This window comes from Mandrillus leucophaeus, unplaced genomic scaffold (assembly GCF_000951045.1).
Source record: "Mandrillus leucophaeus isolate KB7577 unplaced genomic scaffold, Mleu.le_1.0 Scaffold32, whole genome shotgun sequence".
In the NCBI taxonomy this organism is placed as follows: domain Eukaryota; kingdom Metazoa; phylum Chordata; class Mammalia; order Primates; family Cercopithecidae; genus Mandrillus; species Mandrillus leucophaeus.
Window position 1 is genome coordinate 260809 of NW_012103365.1, and position 18581 is coordinate 279389.

Consider the following 18581-nt stretch of genomic DNA (forward strand, 5'->3'; position numbering starts at 1 on the left):
TCTCGGCCTCCCAAAGTGCTGGGATTACAGGCTTGAGCCACCGTGCCCGGCCTTTTTTTTCTTTTGAGATGAAGTCCTGCTCTATCGCCCAGGCTGGAGAGCAATGACGCAATCTCAGCTCACTGCAACCTCCGCCTCCCAGGTTCAAGTGATTCTCCTGCCTCAGCCTTCTGAGTAGCCGGGATTACAGGCGCACGCCACCATGCCCGGCTAATTTTTGTATTTATAGTAGAGATAGGGTGTCACCATGTTGGCCAGGCTGGTCTCAAACTCCTCACTTCAGGTGATCCACCCGCCTCAGCCTCCCAGAGTGCTGGGATTACAGGCGTGAGCCACTGCACCCGGCGAGACTTGAGTCTTAATCCAGAACCTGAACTCAAACTGCTGATACGCTGTCTCCCTGTGAAGACAACACATACATGACTAAGTGGTTTAGAATTTGATTTAATGTCAGAGAATTACTGTACTTATGTAAATTGTTAAGGGAGTATAATTTAGTAGAGAAATGATTTAAAGTTGTTTAATATTGAAATATCAACTAGTTGAAAAACAGCAGTTACTTTAATAGACCTGGAGATCATAAATGGATCCTTTGCTATTGTGACTGACTCTCTAAATTCCTTTCTGAGAAGGTGGTAGTGCACATTTTCTGGTCTGTGCAAATAGGTAAGACAAATATGAGTGTTCATTTTGATGTCTGAGAGTAGACTATAAATAGCCAAGTTTCCTTGGAGATAGGATAAGAGCCTAAAGTTGATGTAGGGAATTACTTTGTTCTTCAGACAAAGATATTGGGATGTTTCTTTAAGGAGAATAAACTGAGAACGGTGGGGTGTTCCTTGAATGTTTATGAGAAATAGTGGCTAGTGTAGGAAGAGGTTACATTTTATAAGGAGCAAAACCCAGGAGAGCCACTCCTGTGAACTGACAAGAGGAACCCGAAGATGACATCTCCCTCTATGTATTTTTTGACCTCCTGTGAAAGTCCTTAGATTCACTATCACTGTGCTTACAAAATTGTGATGAAGTCTGTTCTGATAGAAGTCTGAATGTTCCTGGAGGTATTTTTAGGAATACTGTTCATTTTCTTTACTCAATGAATGGTGTTCAGAATGGTGTTCAGGGAAGTTAGCATCATGTGCTAGGAAGTTTTGAAGTGGGTAATTCAAAACCTGGGTTTTAGTCTCAGTGCTGCTAGTTAACTTTGTATCCTTGGATTAATCATTTAATCTCTCTGGGCTTCAGTATTTTCTAAGCCCTAATTTGGGGAGATTAGAACAGATGATCTCTGAGATCCCTGCCAGCTCTAAATTCTGTAATTTTATGACTGCTTTTGGCCAGGAGCTTTACTTGATTGAAAGCTGCTGTTGTCTGCTGCATCACTTGCTTGTTTCTTGATCATTGTCCATAGGCAGTCCTTTTCTGTGAGGCCATGGGGTCATTAATGTTTAGTCTTTTTGTTAAAATACTTTTACAGATAATTCCACAGCTTTTCTGCCTACAGGAATTATTTAACCTACCAAATTTAACCTTCATTCTCTTTACCAGTCTCACCTTAATCCAGCTCAGTTCTATGTACAAACCATAGAGGCTATTCATTCAGGTAAAATAAATGGGTTACTTCTACCAGATTAATCAGGGAAGAAACAATAAGTATCCTTGAATGGAAATCTTCCATGGGAGTTTCTCATGATACCCTAATTGAAATGGAATAGAAAATGTAGACATTATAATTTAAATTCCATCTTAGCCTTCTACCTGACTCACGTTGGTTTATGCTAATTTCTTTGGCATACTCTTAATTTCTTTTAGATCCAGAGCATGTGCTTAAATTCATACATGACTGAAAGATTTCATAGTGTGTAATATAAATGCAATTAGCACACTTAAATTTAATGTGTAATATCCTATAAACCTTTTAGAATTTTAAAATATAAAGCAAACATTTTTTTTTCAAAGAATTGTATGGATTCATCTACACTTAGATAAGACAGAGTAAAAATGCAAAGGTTCTCACCCCCTCTCCCCACTTCACCTCCAATTCTCTTCAACCAGAGTAGGCTAATCTTGGCAGTATGACAAATATCCTTCCACATATTTTCTATACATTGTATGGATAGTTTAAACATTGTGGTAAGCTTTTCTTTAATGAATTCTTCATGCACTATATGTTAAGAGCTTCAGTGATTGGCAGAGTCATAGGGCAGATTCTGGTAGCATGTTGTACTTGTCAGTAAAGCAGATTTTAAAATAGAGATTTGTTGCTAGTTAGTGTTTAATGTCTTTATGGGATTAAACCTAAGGTCAGTTTAGGGAGCAAGAGCTAATAGAATAAGCTGTAATGTGAGGGCAGTGTTGGGGATGATTTAGTCAACTGTAAAAATAAGGCCTCCAAACTACAGTCATGCTTACAAACAAGTGGTAATAGTCATCTTTTAAATTGGGATAAAGAAAACAGCCAATAGGATGCAAGGAAAAAGAAAATCAAACTTAAAGGCTAATCATCATTTTTTACTTGTTAAATAACAAAACATTTTGCTATTTCATTATAATAGCAAAGCTTTCTTAATCTCCAGGCTTCTAGCATTGGTATTCCAATAAAATCCATCCTCAGAGCTTCTGTTTCAGCAAGCCTGAACTTGTCTTGTTTGTGGTCATCAACCTTAATAATATACTGAAAAGTTGAACAGGGAAGTAATGTCCTGACTACTTTTTGTGACCAATAGCCTTAGCACCCTTTTTATGTTGGAATGCAAGTTTCATGAGTACGCTACTGTGTTAAATTGGTGTGCCTTGTACTGTCCTGTGTATGTTTTAACCAAAACAAAAATATCTGATTTCTTTTCCTGAAAATATGTAATTGTTATTCAGTGATTACAGTTCCGATTGCCTTCCAGATGTTATGTCATTATCTCACACAGACCTAAATGGTGGTTGTACTATTTTTTTGCTGAAGCAGGCTTGGAAAGATTAACTGACTTGCCCAAGTTAGTGACAAAACTGAAATTCAAATTGTGACCTGTTGTTGAGTTTAACTTCTGGAATGGCAAAGTAAGAACTTCCAAAAATCTGCTCTTCTATAAAAGCAGCAAGAACACTGGCAAAATTATTAGATCAACCTTTTCAGAACTCTGGAAATTAAAGCTTGCAACAATCAAAGGAGCATTTGAGAAAATTGCCTGTATTTGGGTAAGAATAGCAAACTTTATGGCAGTTTAAATTGTGCTAATTGCACCTACCTGTCCCCAGTACCCTTGAAAGCCAGTAGCCTCACAACTATAGTAGCTGTGAAAACTAGCAGCTTAGCAACCAATTGAGAGGGCAGGGGGGTTGGTACTTTTTAAAACCCCATCCCCAGAGAATTGTCACTATTTGATTGGTCTGGCAGCTCACTGAAAAGTCTCAATTTTTAGGGCTTATCTTTATTTGATCAGATTCAGAGTTTGCTCTGTTCTATTCCTAGGGCATTTGTTAAAAACAGCAGTTTTTCAGCACCACAGGTTCCTGAGGTATTGGGGATAGCAAAAAACTGACAGGCAAACATAAAGGAAAATTTGAGGAACAGAATGTCCATAGGAGTCTTTGAAAAGCTCCAACATATTTCTGAGAACCTGAAGGACCACACACATGTTTGGGACTGTCCACATACCCAGGAAACAACTGGGAAGGCCCTACTCCCTCACCTCTACCTGATTTGGGACTCAATGCGAGCAGGAAGTGAGGGCCAAGGCAGAGTTGTAAATTGCCTGCTGCAACTTTGATGATGTGCCACAGCGCAGAGAGAGACCCCTTCAGCAAAGGCTGAGAGTCTTATTGGTTCAAATAATGTAAAGAAACCTTATTCTAACCATTAGCTGACTACTAAACTAATCTAATAGATGAGGCCACACACAACGAAGAATACAGACTTTACAGAATGATTCCAGGAAAGTTAGTAAACAGTAACAACAACAAATCCTGGGGAAGGAAGGAATTTGATTTCCATAGTTGTCACATTATATTATTCAAATGTCCAGTTTTCAACTAAAAATTACACAGAAACAGGAAAGTGTGGCCTATACACAGGAAAAATAAAAACATTCAATAGAAATGGCCCCTGATGAAGCCCAGACATTGAACTTACTAGACAGAGTTTAAATCAGCCATTGTAATTATAAATATGTTACAAAAAAAAAAAAAAAGAATTAAAGGAAAGTTTGAAAACAGTGGCTTACCATGTTGAGAATAATAAAGAGATAGAAATTATTTTCAGAAATAAAATAGAAATTCAGGAGTTGAAAAGTTAAATAGCTAAAACAAATCAGAAGTAGAAAGAATCATCAAACTTAAAAGACACATCAATTGAGATTATCGCATATGAGGAACAGAAATAATGAAAAGTGAAGAGAACATAAACATATGGGACATTATCAGGTATATCAACATACACATAATGGGAATTCCTGAAGAAGAGAGAAAAAGGAGTGGAAAGAATATCTAGAGAAACAATGACTAAAAACTCCCCAAATTTGATGAAAAACTTTGTACATTGAAAAATCTAACAGATTCTAAGTAGGATAGATTCAAAGTAATATACATTCAGAAACATCATAGTCAGTTGAAAGCCAAAGACGTAAGAGAATCTTGAAGGGAGCAGGAAAACAGTGAATCCTCATATGCAAGGGATCCTCAATACTATTAACAGCTGACTTCTCATTAAAAACTATTAGGCCAGTAAACAGTGGGACATGTTCAAAGTGCTGTAAAACTCTTGGCTGGATGTGGTGGCTCATGCCTGTAATCCCAGCACTCTGGGAGGCCGAGGCAGGCAGATCACTTGAGGTCTGGAGTTCGAGACCAGCTTGGCCAACATGGTGAAACACCATCTCTACTAAAAATACAAAAAAATTAGCTAGATGTGGTGACACATGCCTGTAATCCCAGCTACTTGGGAGGCTGAGGTGGGAGGATTGCTTGAAACCTGGTAGGCAGAGGTTGCAGTGAGCCAAGATCGTGCCACTGCCCTCCAGCCTGGACAACAGAATGAGACTCTGTCTCTAAAAAGGAAAAAAAAAGAAACAAAGAATGACTGTCAATCAGTAATTCTATATCCAGCAAAACTATCCATCAAAAATGAAGGAGAAATTTAGACATTTCAGGATAAACAAAAATGGAGACAATTCATCACAAGCAGACATGTTCTATAAGAAGTACTAAAGTGTGTCCACAGGCTGAAATAAAAGAACACTAGTCAATATTTTGGATCCACATAAAGAAATAAAGAGCATTGGTAAAGGTAATTACATAGGTAAATGTAAAAGTCAGTACAAATGTATTTTTGCTTATAACTTTTTTATTTTAAATCAATAATTATAAAACTTGATAAGCTTATAGTGTATACATATAATTTGCATAATAATAGTTTAAAGACAAGGGAGAGAGTGGAGCTATATTGGAGTAAAGTTTCAGTATGCTACTGAATTTAAGTTGGTATTTAAACAATTCTTGGATTTATTTTGAGGTAATATTCACCATTTTAAAGTGTACAACTTATAAAGTCCTTAAAATGTCCTAAAAATAAAATGTACAACATAGTGGTTTTTCATATATTCACATATATGGTTTTTCTTATAGTATTGTGCAACTATCACCAACGTCTAATTCCAGAATATTTGTAACATTCCAAGAAAAAGAAACCCTGTACTTCCCAATTTCTTTTTCCCCCATCCTCTGGCAACCACTAGTCTATTTTCTGCCTCTTTGGATTTGCCTATTCTGGATATTTCACATAAATGGAATCATATAATATGTGGTCTTTTGTGTCTGGCTGTTTTCACAAAGCATTGTGTTTTCAAGGTTTATCCATGTTGTAACATGTATCAGTACTTCTTTTTTTTCTCATTGCTGAAAAACTATTCATTGTATGGATATTCTATTTTGTTTTTTATTCATCAATTGATGGACATTTGTATTGCTTCCACTTTTTGGCTATTATGAATAATAATACTGCTATGAACATTCATATACAAGTTTTTGTGTAAAGATATGTAGTCTTTTCCAACCCCAAGTGAGTGCACCGTAGGACAATTCAGTTCTGACACTAATCACCTGGGGTTAGTGCAGACCTCACAAATTAAGGACTCAGTTCTCCACACATTCAGATGCTGACCCCAATGCAGATGCTACCCACAAGGTCAGGGGGTCCCCAGGCTACCTCTGCTTCTGACTGGCTACAACTTTAGGGGTTCCCATGATCTCCTCAGGTTCAGTAAAGAGACAGAATGCTTTGATAGGAGCCCAAAGGACAAGCACTCAACTCAGGGTGGGAGTGTAAGAGCTTGTCTGGCCGGGCGCGGTGGCTCAAGCCTGTAATCCCAGTACTTTGGGAGGCCGAGACGGGCGGATCACGAGGGCAGGAGATCGAGACCATCCTGGCTAATATGGTGAAACCCCGTCTCTACTAAAAAGTACAAAAAACTAGCCAGGTGAGGTGGCGGGCGCCTGTGGTCCCAGCTACTCGGGAGGCTGAGGCAGGAGAATAGCGTAAACCCGGGAGGCAGAGCGTGCAGTGAGCCGAGATCCGGCCACTGCACTCCAGCCTGGGCGGCAGAGCGAGACTCCGTCTCAAAAAAAAAAAAAAAAAAGAGCTTGTCAAGGAAGATATTCCAGGAGCAGCTTCTAAGCTGCAACTGGAATTTCTACTCATAGGTAGTAGCCAGGAAAAGAGGTCTGGAAGAGTATTGTAGGCAAAGGAAACAGCATATATGAGGGCCTCCTTAATTCATATATAAGGAGATATATGAATTAAGAATGAATCTAAGAATTTGAACATCAAGTGTGAAAAGTAATTAAATGAAAAACTAGAAGCAGTGTAATCCAGACCTTTATAGCCCATTTTAAACAGTTTGGATTTAGGGCAGAGAGTCACTATAGAAAAACCAGATCCAAGAAAGATCCCTAAAGAACACAAAATTTTAACAAATGGGAAAGAAAAAAGTGTGTATGAAAGAAGGAGAAACTAAAGAGACAGGAGGAAACACAGTAGATAAGGAGGGAGTTACCAAAACCAAAGGAAATGTGTTTGAAGAAGCTGTATCAAATGCTGCTAAAATGTTAAGTCCAGGACTTTAAATGTTAAGACAAGCATCCATTAGAGTTGGCGATATGGAGTGAGTGAGCTTCACAAGCGCTCTATCGAAGTGGTAGTTGGGGCAAAAGCCAACGTTCAGTAGGTTGGAGAGTGAATGAGACTCTGGGAAGTGGAGGCGGCAGAGGAAGAGGAAATCTGGCCATGGCTGGGGGCAAGGGAGGTTAGACAAAGGAAGACAGAAACAGAAAGTGTGATGCCACTGGAGGATGTGTTGGCATATGGGATAGTTTTGTTTTATGGTAGGGGAGACTTAAACACATTAAAACATTTTTGAGATCCAGAAGAGGATACATATGAAAAGAGAAAATAATGTGTTGGGCAAGATCCCAAAGAAGGAGAGGATGGGATCCAAAACACAAGGAGAAAGGATTGTGAGAATGAAAGAATGAATGTGTTCAGATATAGTTGTAAGTTTGATGGTGGACAGTTGAAGGTTTGCTGCCTGATGGCCTCTCTTTTTTTTCTGAGAAATAATAGACTGATACCTACTGAATGTGAAGGGGGCGGTAGATTTTTATATTTAAGGAGAGTGCAGGAGTCTTGGAACAGCCTCAGCAAAGAACAGTGAAGCACGGAATTTGTGAGACCTAATTAGTTTCTGGACAGAGGTGATGGCCCTGAGATTAAAATTTAGAAATGTACAGCAGCACCCCTCTGCTCTGATACGATTTTCTCCATCAGCATTCGCAACCTGGAGGTTAGTACAAGAAGGAAGAAATTTCTATTGAGTCAGGGCTATCATTATTGCCGGGTGGGTGCAATGAAAAGATAAAAAAGGTGGTAACATAATGGATCAAGGACTCTAGGCCAGGTAGGAAAAGACATGAAGGCAAAAGGAAAGTGAGAGACTGGGAGAAAGTGTTAAGGATCAGTGACTATAAACTCCCAGGAGGGTAAGAACAGGTGAAAGTCACAGGAGGGGGTGCTGTTACTCCAGTGGAGAGTAGGGCTCAGCCTCAGCCTAGTGTGCTACTCAGGTTTTCAGACACTGTCCATGTGTGGCTCATTAAAGTTCTTTGTTCTACCTGTTCACTCTTTTTTTTTTTTTTCTTTTTGGCCAGTTTGCTATTTATAAGCACCTATATCCTAAAATACAATTTAGAAATCATAGCAGATAAAAATCGTCACCGCTAGCTATGTTTCCAGAGGAAAATATTAGGTGTGTGACTTTTTTTTTTTTTTTTTTTTGAGATAGAGTCTCGCTCTGTTGCCCAGGCTGGAGTGCAGTGGCACGATCTTGGCTCACTGCAAGCTCCGCCTCCCGGGTTCACCCCATTCTCTTGCCTCAGCCTCCCGAGTAGCTGGGACTATAGGCGCCCACCACGACGCCTGGCTAATTTTTTGTATTTTTAGTAGAGATGGGGTTTCATCGTGTTAGCCAGGATGGTCTCGATCTCCTGACCTCGTGATCTGCCTGCTTCGGCCTCCGAAGGTGCTGGGATTGCAGGCGTGAGCCACCGCGCCCGGCCAGTTTGTGTGACGTTTTTAAGTTACCCGTAGGCTGTTTTGTTTTTGTTCTACTCATTTAGAGGGCAAGCTGCCAGGGTCTGACTTACCCAAGGAGGTGCACAGGGCTGCGTACATCGGGGTCTCCCCGCTTCCTGTTCCCCTTCCATCTTCACGTGCCATCCAGTTCTAAATCTCTTCAGCCAGCCCATTGCTAAAACATGAAACTGTAATTTCAGTTCAATTGGGATACTTCCCCTCGCTCAAATACAAATGCTCTTGGGAAAGGCAGTATGTTAAGCTTTTATCAATCATTAAGACATTTGTGATAGAGTATTTTTTGGCCTGTGTTACCAGTGAAACAGCTTGCCAAGAACAGATTTTATTTCCCCAAGGAGGAAGTAGAGCAAGAGATCCACATCCGTGGTAGGGATTGGGCACTCCAGATCATAGTACCTAGAGATGACAGGGAGAGCCCCTTGAGAGGAGGAAAGCATTGTCAGTAGGAGGAAAACGTAACAGGGAGATGGAAGAAGACAGTAGCTAATGTTAACTTTGCTATTTTTTTGCTCAAATCCAACCCTGTATGGGAAAACCCTCTCTCTGGCCACGTTGGCAAGCACTCTACATGATTTGCTCTGACAGACTGGTGGGTGTGCGCCTTTCTGCCTTCCAACCCCTGTGTTACAGATTTTCTGTGACACTTTTTACATGTAGTGATGACATGCCTTATAATCATCCTCATTGTGGCAACAGACATGCTCAGACTGGCTGTATTAAATCATTTTAACAGTGTCTGGATTTACAGATGATGAGTGTCGAAGCTTCTTAAGATTCCCCCACTTAATGGAGTAAGACTCAGGATGACTTTCCTTTTGTGTGTTATGCTGCACAGGTGAGATGCTGAGAGGCATGTGGGATGCTGTAGTTTCTAGTTCCGTTTCCTTTTTCCTATTGTGAACAAGTCTTTTATTTGGCTGGGTTAGTTACCTAGGAAACAGCTGCAGGGTACAGATGAATTGGCTGTTTGGGGAATGGAATTACAGGCCCCTTCAAGAGGCAAGAAGACCTGTTGGATAAAACAAAAATTCGTGAATGGCTGAGCTTGTACTTAATAAGTGTGCAGAAACCATACTAAGATAGCTCTACAGGAGAGAACTTATTTAATGCAGTGCGATTTAAAATTTAGCTTGTTTTTAATACATTTAAATTCACTTAATGCTTATGAATTCCACTGCTGCGGCCATTTTGGGGTTTCCAGTGGAGTGGAAGGTGGGTGCAGTTCCCTTCTCTGAGAAGCTCATGTCCTGTTTGGGGATAAAAAGAAGCTACCTTAAAATAAGTGCATGGTTGTATGATACAGACTAAATGTGTTAAGGGAATTTAGAGGAAGTAAAAGATCTTGACTGTTAATGTGGGTAATGAGTCTGAAGCTCAAAGAGATAATTCCTTGAGGTAAAATATTAAATTTGAAGGCTTGGTGAAAGTTTGGGTACTAACAGTACCTGAATTTATAAGATTTAATAGTAACAGCACAGTTAGCCTCGCAGATTCCCCCAGTCAGCTTACGGAAAATATATGACTATGATATAAATGTTGTTGACTTAGAGTCTCACTCAAGAAAATGAACTTTAACAATGTTGACTGACCACTGTTTGCATTAACCCTTGTATATTTAAGGAAAGTCTATTTTTACTGAATGTGTGAGCATATTAGTTGAATCTCTGACTGCTACGATGCTGAGCACGAGAGACACACAGTAAAATATTTGTGTATTGATATTCTTATATACAGTATGCCTTCTGTTCATCGATTAGCATTAGCTTTTTTTCTTCTAGAATAGAGATGCTATTTGGTTTTGATTTATGTGATAAGGAATTTTATAAATATAAGACTATAGCTATTCTTTTAAAGCTAAACCACGGTCAGATTATTTGCAGTTTTGTAGAAGGTGGTGTTGTAATTTTCATACTTATTCTGTTTGTAGTCATTTGGTGTGGTGTGCTAGAGAGAGGAGGAGGAGAAAAGCAATTCCACTCAATCTATAGGCACAGGAGGTTAAGTTAAATTTCATTTCTAACGCTGAGAGAGTAAGAGAGTCAACATGAGGATACTCAAGTATCTAGAAGGAGAGAGAGTTCAGTTATGATGTACTGAACCTACAATTTTTAATATTTGCCAGCAAAAAATAATCAAATGTAAATCTAAGTTCACTAGGTATGTAGTTACCTTTATAACTGTACAGACTGTGTATGTTACATGGAGAAGAAAGTTGCTAATATAAGAATTCATAATATTGCATTTTGTCAGAGGGTCTTTCATTGCTAGCAGTTACATCTTTTATAAATGGAACAGTGACTAGAAGAGGATGATTTGTTAGAGGTCTTTTGCTGAATGATCAGGAGTAGTTTCCTGTTAAGAGTTCTTGAGCACTGCTGTGAATGCCTTCTTTATTTCCAAAATTACAATGAAATGCCTTATAAGACACTCCCTCAAGTTTTTTTGTTTGTTGTTGTTGTTTTGTTTTTTGTTTTTTTCGAGGAGACTTTTTAGTGTTTTTGTTTAAGAACAGTCATGCAATTCCCTGGTGCCTACTTACCCCTACCAAATCCTCTCTTCTGGTTTCAAGCAATTACCGTGAAACTTAAAAGGTTAGCAATAAATAATGTGACAATTTTTTTTTTTTACTGATTTACTTCTCTTTGGCCTATGAAGTCAGTCAGCTCCAAGTAGAAGGTGGTATGTGGCATAGTGTGTGGCATTTTTGTGAAGATTTGCATACTTTCTGTCTGGTCTGCCTTCCTCCTGCCTGTGACAACCCCATAATTATAATGTTGCTTGCACCTGGGCAGGGATCACCAGATGGGTCTAGTTATTAGATGACTTGGGAGAAAAAATACAGCTTGTTTATTTTCTTCTCTACTTAAGAGTTAGCATTTGATGGAGGACTCCAACTCAACTTTGAGAGAAGAACTGATTTCTTGTTTCATTTTATTTCAACAAGTTGCTTTATTTCTAAAAATGTATCAATGGCCAAACTCAAGTTACAGAAAAGTACCCTCCTTCCGGCATACCCACCTAGCCACACATGCACGTGCACACGCAAGTCCAGCCGTGCTCTGTCTTTTCCCACCAGGGCAGCTTCCCAAAATGCCACTAGGAATTTCACCAGTTCCCTTCACAGAAGACATTTGTTCATGGCAAGTGCTATGATTTCGAGGTCAATGTCTTTTTTTTGTGTGTGTTCATATTGAGAAAATAATGCAGGCCAGGCACAGTGGCTCACACCTGTAATCTCAGCACATTGGAAGGCCAAGGCGGGAGGATTGCTTGAGGCCAGGAGTTGTAGACCAGCTTGGGCAACACAGACCCCATCTCTATAAATAAAAGAAAGGAATGTAGACCCAAAAAATCCCCCCAAAATGCAAAAATCTATTATGTTTTTAATAGCTCCAGAAATTTCCATTCCTATATTTTTGGTAACTTTTCCCATTTGCTGTTGCTCTTGGAAGGGGAAACAAGTAGTTTTTATTGAGAAGTACCATTGTAAACATTCTTCTTCTTATTGGGGAAGAAGATAAAATAACTACTCTGTCACCTTTCTCATCTAAGTTTTTATAAATTACTCCAAATTTGATTGGAGGAGGGTCCTTGGGTTTGACATGAGAACATGTTTATGGAAAAATAGTGCTTGATGTTTTATAAAAATCACTTTTATTTAAATGGGGAGAGACACTTTAAGAATTACCTTCGTAATTTGCCTTTGTGATTTTCTGTGAAGCATGCCAGCCATCGTTTGGCAGTGTGAACACTGGTAAACTCTACAAAAATTGGTGAATATACCAAGTTTGGGTCAGAGGGCCCGCCTAGTCTTTCCAACATTTTATTGAGTTTAATGGAAAACTACTTATATCGTAATATTCTTAGACCTTATACCTTTCATAAATATATTGCTTCTAACATTTAATCTATTATTTAATTTTATTTCTATATTACAATTAGGCATATTTCAGGTTTGTCTTCAATTTCCTGAAAAGTGATTTTCTTTTCAGCCAAAATGAAGTAATATACAATGAGTCTTAGATCTAGGAATCAAAAAATACCAGTCCTTTCTGCCAGCATGCAGGCTCAGTGAGGGCAGGAACCTCACCCTGTCTGCTGTTATTTCCCTGGAGCCTAGAAAAATACCTGACACAGTTACTCAGAAAAGTATTTATTTAATGAGTGCCTGAGTGAACTGCCTGTTATGACTTTTCTGAGGTCATTTGTTGTTTAAGTTCACTTTGTATGTTTAAGTATTACTACGTTATGAACTACAGCAGAATACTGAAGAGTAGGACTTGGGATTTAAGTGCTTGAATGACCCACAAAGAGATAAATGAGATTTAAAAACTAAAGGGGTGGTGGTGAGGAATATTCCCTGGGCAGGCCAAACCCACTAAAGTATTCCCACCATTTGCATCTCCCCAGGAGCACTCACTGTGGGCCTCGTGCGACAGTGTCAAACAATCCATGGACGAGACCGGACGTGCATCCCTCCCCGGCTTCCCCCGGAGTGGGTCACCACACTGTTTTTTATCATCTTGGGAATCATTTCATTGACTGTCACATGTGGTTTGCTGGTGGCTTCCCACTGGCGAAGAGAAGCTACAAAATATGCTCGATGGATAGCATTCACTGGAAGTAAGTAACCTGTGCTTACTAAATTTGTCTAGAAGGCACCCACCCACACTGGTATTTTTATGAAGATAATCAAGAATCAGTAATAAGGACTTCATAACCATCAAAGAGCACCACTTGTGTATGGCCGTGAGATAGACTCTACACAGTCCCATCATTTCTTCAAAACTCTTTCTGCGAGACCAGGACATCCACAACTTTAATCGCTTTGTGGGAAATGCTATTTTAATGAATTTTATTTTTGCTCAGATTGTGACATAAGTAATCCAGGTTTGTGACTCAGAGTTACCGGTAGCCTGAGTCTTTTCCTTTTCTTGAAGCTATTGGTATCATCTATCAAAATAAAGATAAATATAGAACAAATACATAAAAATATAAATTAGATGAAGGTGGCAGTATTTTTTTAATATTGATTTTGAGTTTCTGCTGTATGTTGTAACCATTGAAAAATCAACACATTTTGTTATTTAATAATTGTTTATCAACATTTCTTACTCCATTTAGCTCTGCCCAAGGGTATAAGTTTATATATTACACATTCTCTTGTACTTTGCAAAACTGGTTTAATTTCACAACACATCAGAGACTTATCTCAAGTTAAACAGAAGAAACAAAAATGCACAAAGAAAAGACATTTTTGCAATTCTGCTTTTGTGCTTCTCTCTCTCCAAAGCAGTTTTGCACCCCAGGGGATATTTAACAATATCTGAAAACATTTTTGATAGTCACAACTAGGGGAATGCTGGTGGGTAGAGGCAGGGAGGCTGCTAAACATCCTACAAATACATAGGACAGCCCCCCACAACAAAGAATTATCTGGTCCCAAGTAGCAGTAGAGCCACTGTTTAGAAATCCTGCTCTAAAGAAACAGGAGAACAGTACCTATGCAAATGAGACTTTTAATTCAGTGCCTTAAAATAATCTCAGGTTTGCATACATTTTTAAAAATAAATATAACAGCTGACTTGATATTTTCGTTTAGAACGTGTATAATTGGGGTAAGGGATAATCCCATGTATCCCTATTAATGTTAAAACTCAGTTTATCCTTAAAGGCTGCAGGAGAGTGATATTCCTTCATGAGCCTCTGTTTCTTCCTGTATTCTCTGAAATTTATACTCTTGAATGTGTATGTTTCTGGCTCTGTTTATCTATATTGCCCTTAATTTTTAAATTTAGATCAAGTTGCCTTTGATATAAAAAAGGTTCTTCATCCTTGTTAAGCAGAGTGAAACAAGTTGGTGACCTTTTCCCTGTCAAACAGACCTCCTGTGACAATTCTTTTCTGGAGAGAGGGTCCAGAAGCAATCATAGAAACAGTGCCGCTAAAGTTAAGGATATTGATGAGAAATTTAAAGAGAATCTGCTTCTTTATCTTTTACTCACAGATTCGCTAATCCAGATAGAAATCACTCTTCAAGAAGTAAAATAATATCAAAGAAGGATTTAGTTTCTGGATTTAGTTGAAATTTGGGAATGCATACGCCTTGAATACCAAAAACCTAAAATATGATTTAGCAAGGTAGTGTGAGTCGAAATGTTAAATGCTCTCATGAGCTATAAATTCTTATGACCCAGTGAAGGGAAAGAACTAGGATTATCTTTGTTTTCCATTCCCCTTAAACAGAGAATATTTAAGTATATATAGTTGCCCCCAAATGCAATGTATTTTTTCCTTTATTTTTTAAATAATTTAACTTTTTGAAATAATACGTGCATATGATGCATAATTCAAAATCTGTGAAAGGGTAACCATGTGAAATCATATTTGGCCCTGTCACCCAGCCATCCCATTAACCCCTTTCCTGGAGGCAACCATTTTTACCAGTTTCTGGGGTTTCCTACTAGAGGTATTCAATGCATAGAAACATATCTATATGTGTGTGTTTCATACATACATATTTATATAAAATTTTTTCTACTATTCTGTATCTTGGTTTTTAAACTTAATATATCTTTGAGTTAATTTCATTTAAGCAAGCATAGAGCTGCCTTGCTTTTAGCTTCCTTAAATACATTGTTTTTGGTACCAGAACCAGTGGCTGGGGTGGCAGTTCTGAGAGGAATTGGGCATCCCCTAGTGTTTCCACTCCGCCCCTGAAAAATGTACTTTATTGTATGTATTTCTATTCCAGTTAAGCTATAGTTTTCGTAATAACATGAGGTTGATATCTTCTGATGGCCGTGCACAGTGGAGAAATATGTCTCAGAGAAGAAATATGTCTCAGAGAAGAGCCCCCACATGATGGGGGTTCCCTATGGGGGCAAGAGAAACCAAGATGAGTCATCCTGTTCTTCAAGTCTGGCCTTTGCTCTTTCCTTTGCCACCCTCATTTCCAACCTCATCTAACAGTGCACCTGATTTCTGACTCTCGCCACCAAAAAATCTGTGCCATGGAGGATATAAAAATTGTGTCTTTACAAGCTTATTTAGGATCCAAAGCTCAGCCTTCAAAGGTTGATATTATCAGCATTAATAATATTTTAAGATCTAAAGTAACTTAATAGTTCACAGTAGCTTAAAAGAAAAACTCATCCACCTGCATTAAATCTGCTCGCAGGAAGTATAGAGAGCCTGCTTCCTTTGGTTTAAAACTAAACAGGACTTCGTTGTTCCCTTAAAATGTAATTAAGCCTTTTCTAACAAATTTGGAAAATATTTAACTATTGAAACTGTTCAATTCTATAGTTGCAAAATGATTACTCCATTATAAAGGATAGATCTTTTTTATAGTAGAAAATAGGAAATGATAGGAACAAAGTTGGCATGTTAACACAATAAACAAATTTAACATCTGCATATTCCTAAAGTACTTTTCTAAATTACTTGTTTCTTGAGATTAGTCAACATTAAGAAAAAAATTGTTTTACAATAATTTTGCCCTATTGTTTTTTTAATTAGATTGCATATAGTTACCTAAATTGTGGTTTAATTTTACTCACCAGACTATATTAAGCCGTAGAACCATTAGAAACTGGTGACAGACCACACTGATAAGTGGACATTGGCAGCACTAATAGTTGTTTGTTGCTGACTATGCAACAAAAAGGCTAAAAACTTTAAAATGTAATGCCTGAATTTTTCATTTGTTCTATAGTAGGCATCTAAAAAAATTCAAGTTTGCTTATGCAATATTATTTGATGTGGTCATTTGCCCAAAATAAGCTGTATGTCTGTATATGTTATATGTCTGTATAACATAAAATAATCTACCTAAATGGTGCAAGTAAGAGTGCTGTTGTTTCTTAAGCTGATGTATTACTTAAGCAAATACTATTTTTCATTGTATTGCTGGAGTTATTCCTTCTGGAAAGGGTTCCTAATTGACTTTTTTAAAACTCGGAAAGTTTTGATTGGTTAACACACAAAAAAATGTAGAGACGAGTGTCAGCTGAAATGTTTATCCAGGGCTCTGTTAGTATTTCTGGGGGATAGTTTTCACCTGGAGGTGAAAACTCATTCAGTTAATAATGAAAGCTTCAACTCTTCATGTACAGTGACTAGTAATCTGTCCTCACGTTACACTGAAGAAGTATTTCTGCCAGAAAAAGTTGAAGGACAATGAACATTTGAGCAATATGCTTTCAAAAAGCAAAAATATTTTCTTTGAAAAGCTAGCCTATCTGTAAATAGTTTGTGTTCACTAAGAAGACCATTTCTTTGGTAGCACAAGGGAGCAGGCCATTTGCTCAAACACTGGACTGTGGAATCACTTTTACGCGGACACTGGGTTTTCTGATATCCTTTTTGAAACATTTTAACAAATAATATACTCCTTTGTGTTTACATGCAAAACTCAAAGAAGGTTACCTATCTTCTTTGTTTTTTGGAATATTATCCATGATAAGAGATAACCACTCTGATAATTTGCTAGTCATCCCAGAGATCTGAGGTTCTTTCTACTAGCTGGTTTTATTTTATTTTAATTTATTTATTTTTGTATTGAGACAGAGTCTCACTCTGTCACCCAGGCTGGAGTACAGTGGCGCAATCTCAGCTCACTGCAACCTCTACCACCCAGGTTCAAATGATTCTCCTGCCTCAGCCTCCTGAATAGCTGGGATTACAGGCCTGCACCTCTACGCCTAATTTTTGTATTATTAGTAGAGATGGAGTTTCACCATGTTGGCCAGGCTGGTCTCAAACTCATAATCTCAGGTGATCCACCCGCCTCAGCCTCCCAAAGTGCTGGGATTACAGATATGAACCACCATGCCCGGCCTCTACTAGCTGATTTTAAATCAGAGTAAGATAAGTGGTGCTTATTTATATATACCTTTCTCCAATTCCTTCTGCCTAACACGGAGAGGAACAGAGAATTGTCAAAATAGTAACTATGGTGATAATGGTATGCAGCACTCATTCAGCACTTACTATTACCTGGCACTGTGTCAGGGACTAGACATTATTTTATTTAGCCTTCTAGTATTTCCCCCATTTTCAGAAGGGAACCGGAGGCTTAAGATTACACCGCTAGTAGGCAGTGGAGCTGGAATTGACCGCCTATCTGACTCTAGCTAGTGCCCTTAATTACTATTGTAAATGGCTAGGAATCATATTTGTGAGGATTTGTTAGGTTTGGAGAAGGACTTTCTTAATCCTAATATTCAGAATGGTCCTAAAACTTACATAAAAGGCTAACCTAGCTTTTAATGTATTGTTAGGCTTCAGGGATACTATGTGACCTGTAATATATACAAATTTTTAACAAGTGGCCCATGTTTTAACAGGTTTGGCCAACCCTTCTTATAAGCTTCCTTTGTGCCAAATTTTCATTGTTTTTCAGATCACCAAACCGTGTTACTAATGTTGTGTTTTGGTTTGTTTTACAGTGATCCTTTTCTGTATGGCTGCCCTAATATTTCCAATAGGATTTTACATCAATGAAGTCGGAGGTCAACCTTATAAATTACCCAACAACACAGTAGTTGGGTCATCATATGTACTTTTTGTCTTATCAATTTTCTTTACAATAGTAGGACTTCTATTTGCTGGCAAAGTTTGTTTACCAGGCTGATGAATGTCTAAATTGCTTGACTCTTACTATTTTTTATTTTATTTTATTTTTTTAATTTTTGGAGGGTGGAGAGGACAAAGGCGAGGCATCTGAGCAGCCCTCTCATGGGAAGATGCTCAGATGAAACTGATGCTGAGAAGGAAAAAAAAAATACTTTGATTTGTTCTCACTATGCACTTTGGATTTAAAAAAAAAAAAAAAAAAAAAGGAGAGCTCCATAACCAAATACAGACAATATTGACTAAATCTCCTGAGCATATTCAGGCAGTCAGGTCTGCACTGTGATAGCAACCTAGAGAAGGAGAATGC

The 18581-nt window shown here is 38.2% G+C and overlaps 1 protein-coding gene across 1 annotated transcript in view; it reads left to right on the forward strand.

The window, feature by feature from the left end:
- The window catches only part of LOC105545126 (chromosome unknown open reading frame, human C16orf52), a 75479-nt gene extending 56898 nt beyond the window's left edge, over window positions 1-18581 (forward strand). The window contains exons 2-3 of the mRNA XM_011987912.1: window positions 13046-13258; window positions 18088-18581. Coding sequence (XP_011843302.1) covers window positions 13046-13258; window positions 18088-18272 — 398 coding nt within the window. The 3' untranslated portion in view covers window positions 18273-18581. The remainder of the gene's footprint in view (window positions 1-13045; window positions 13259-18087) is intronic.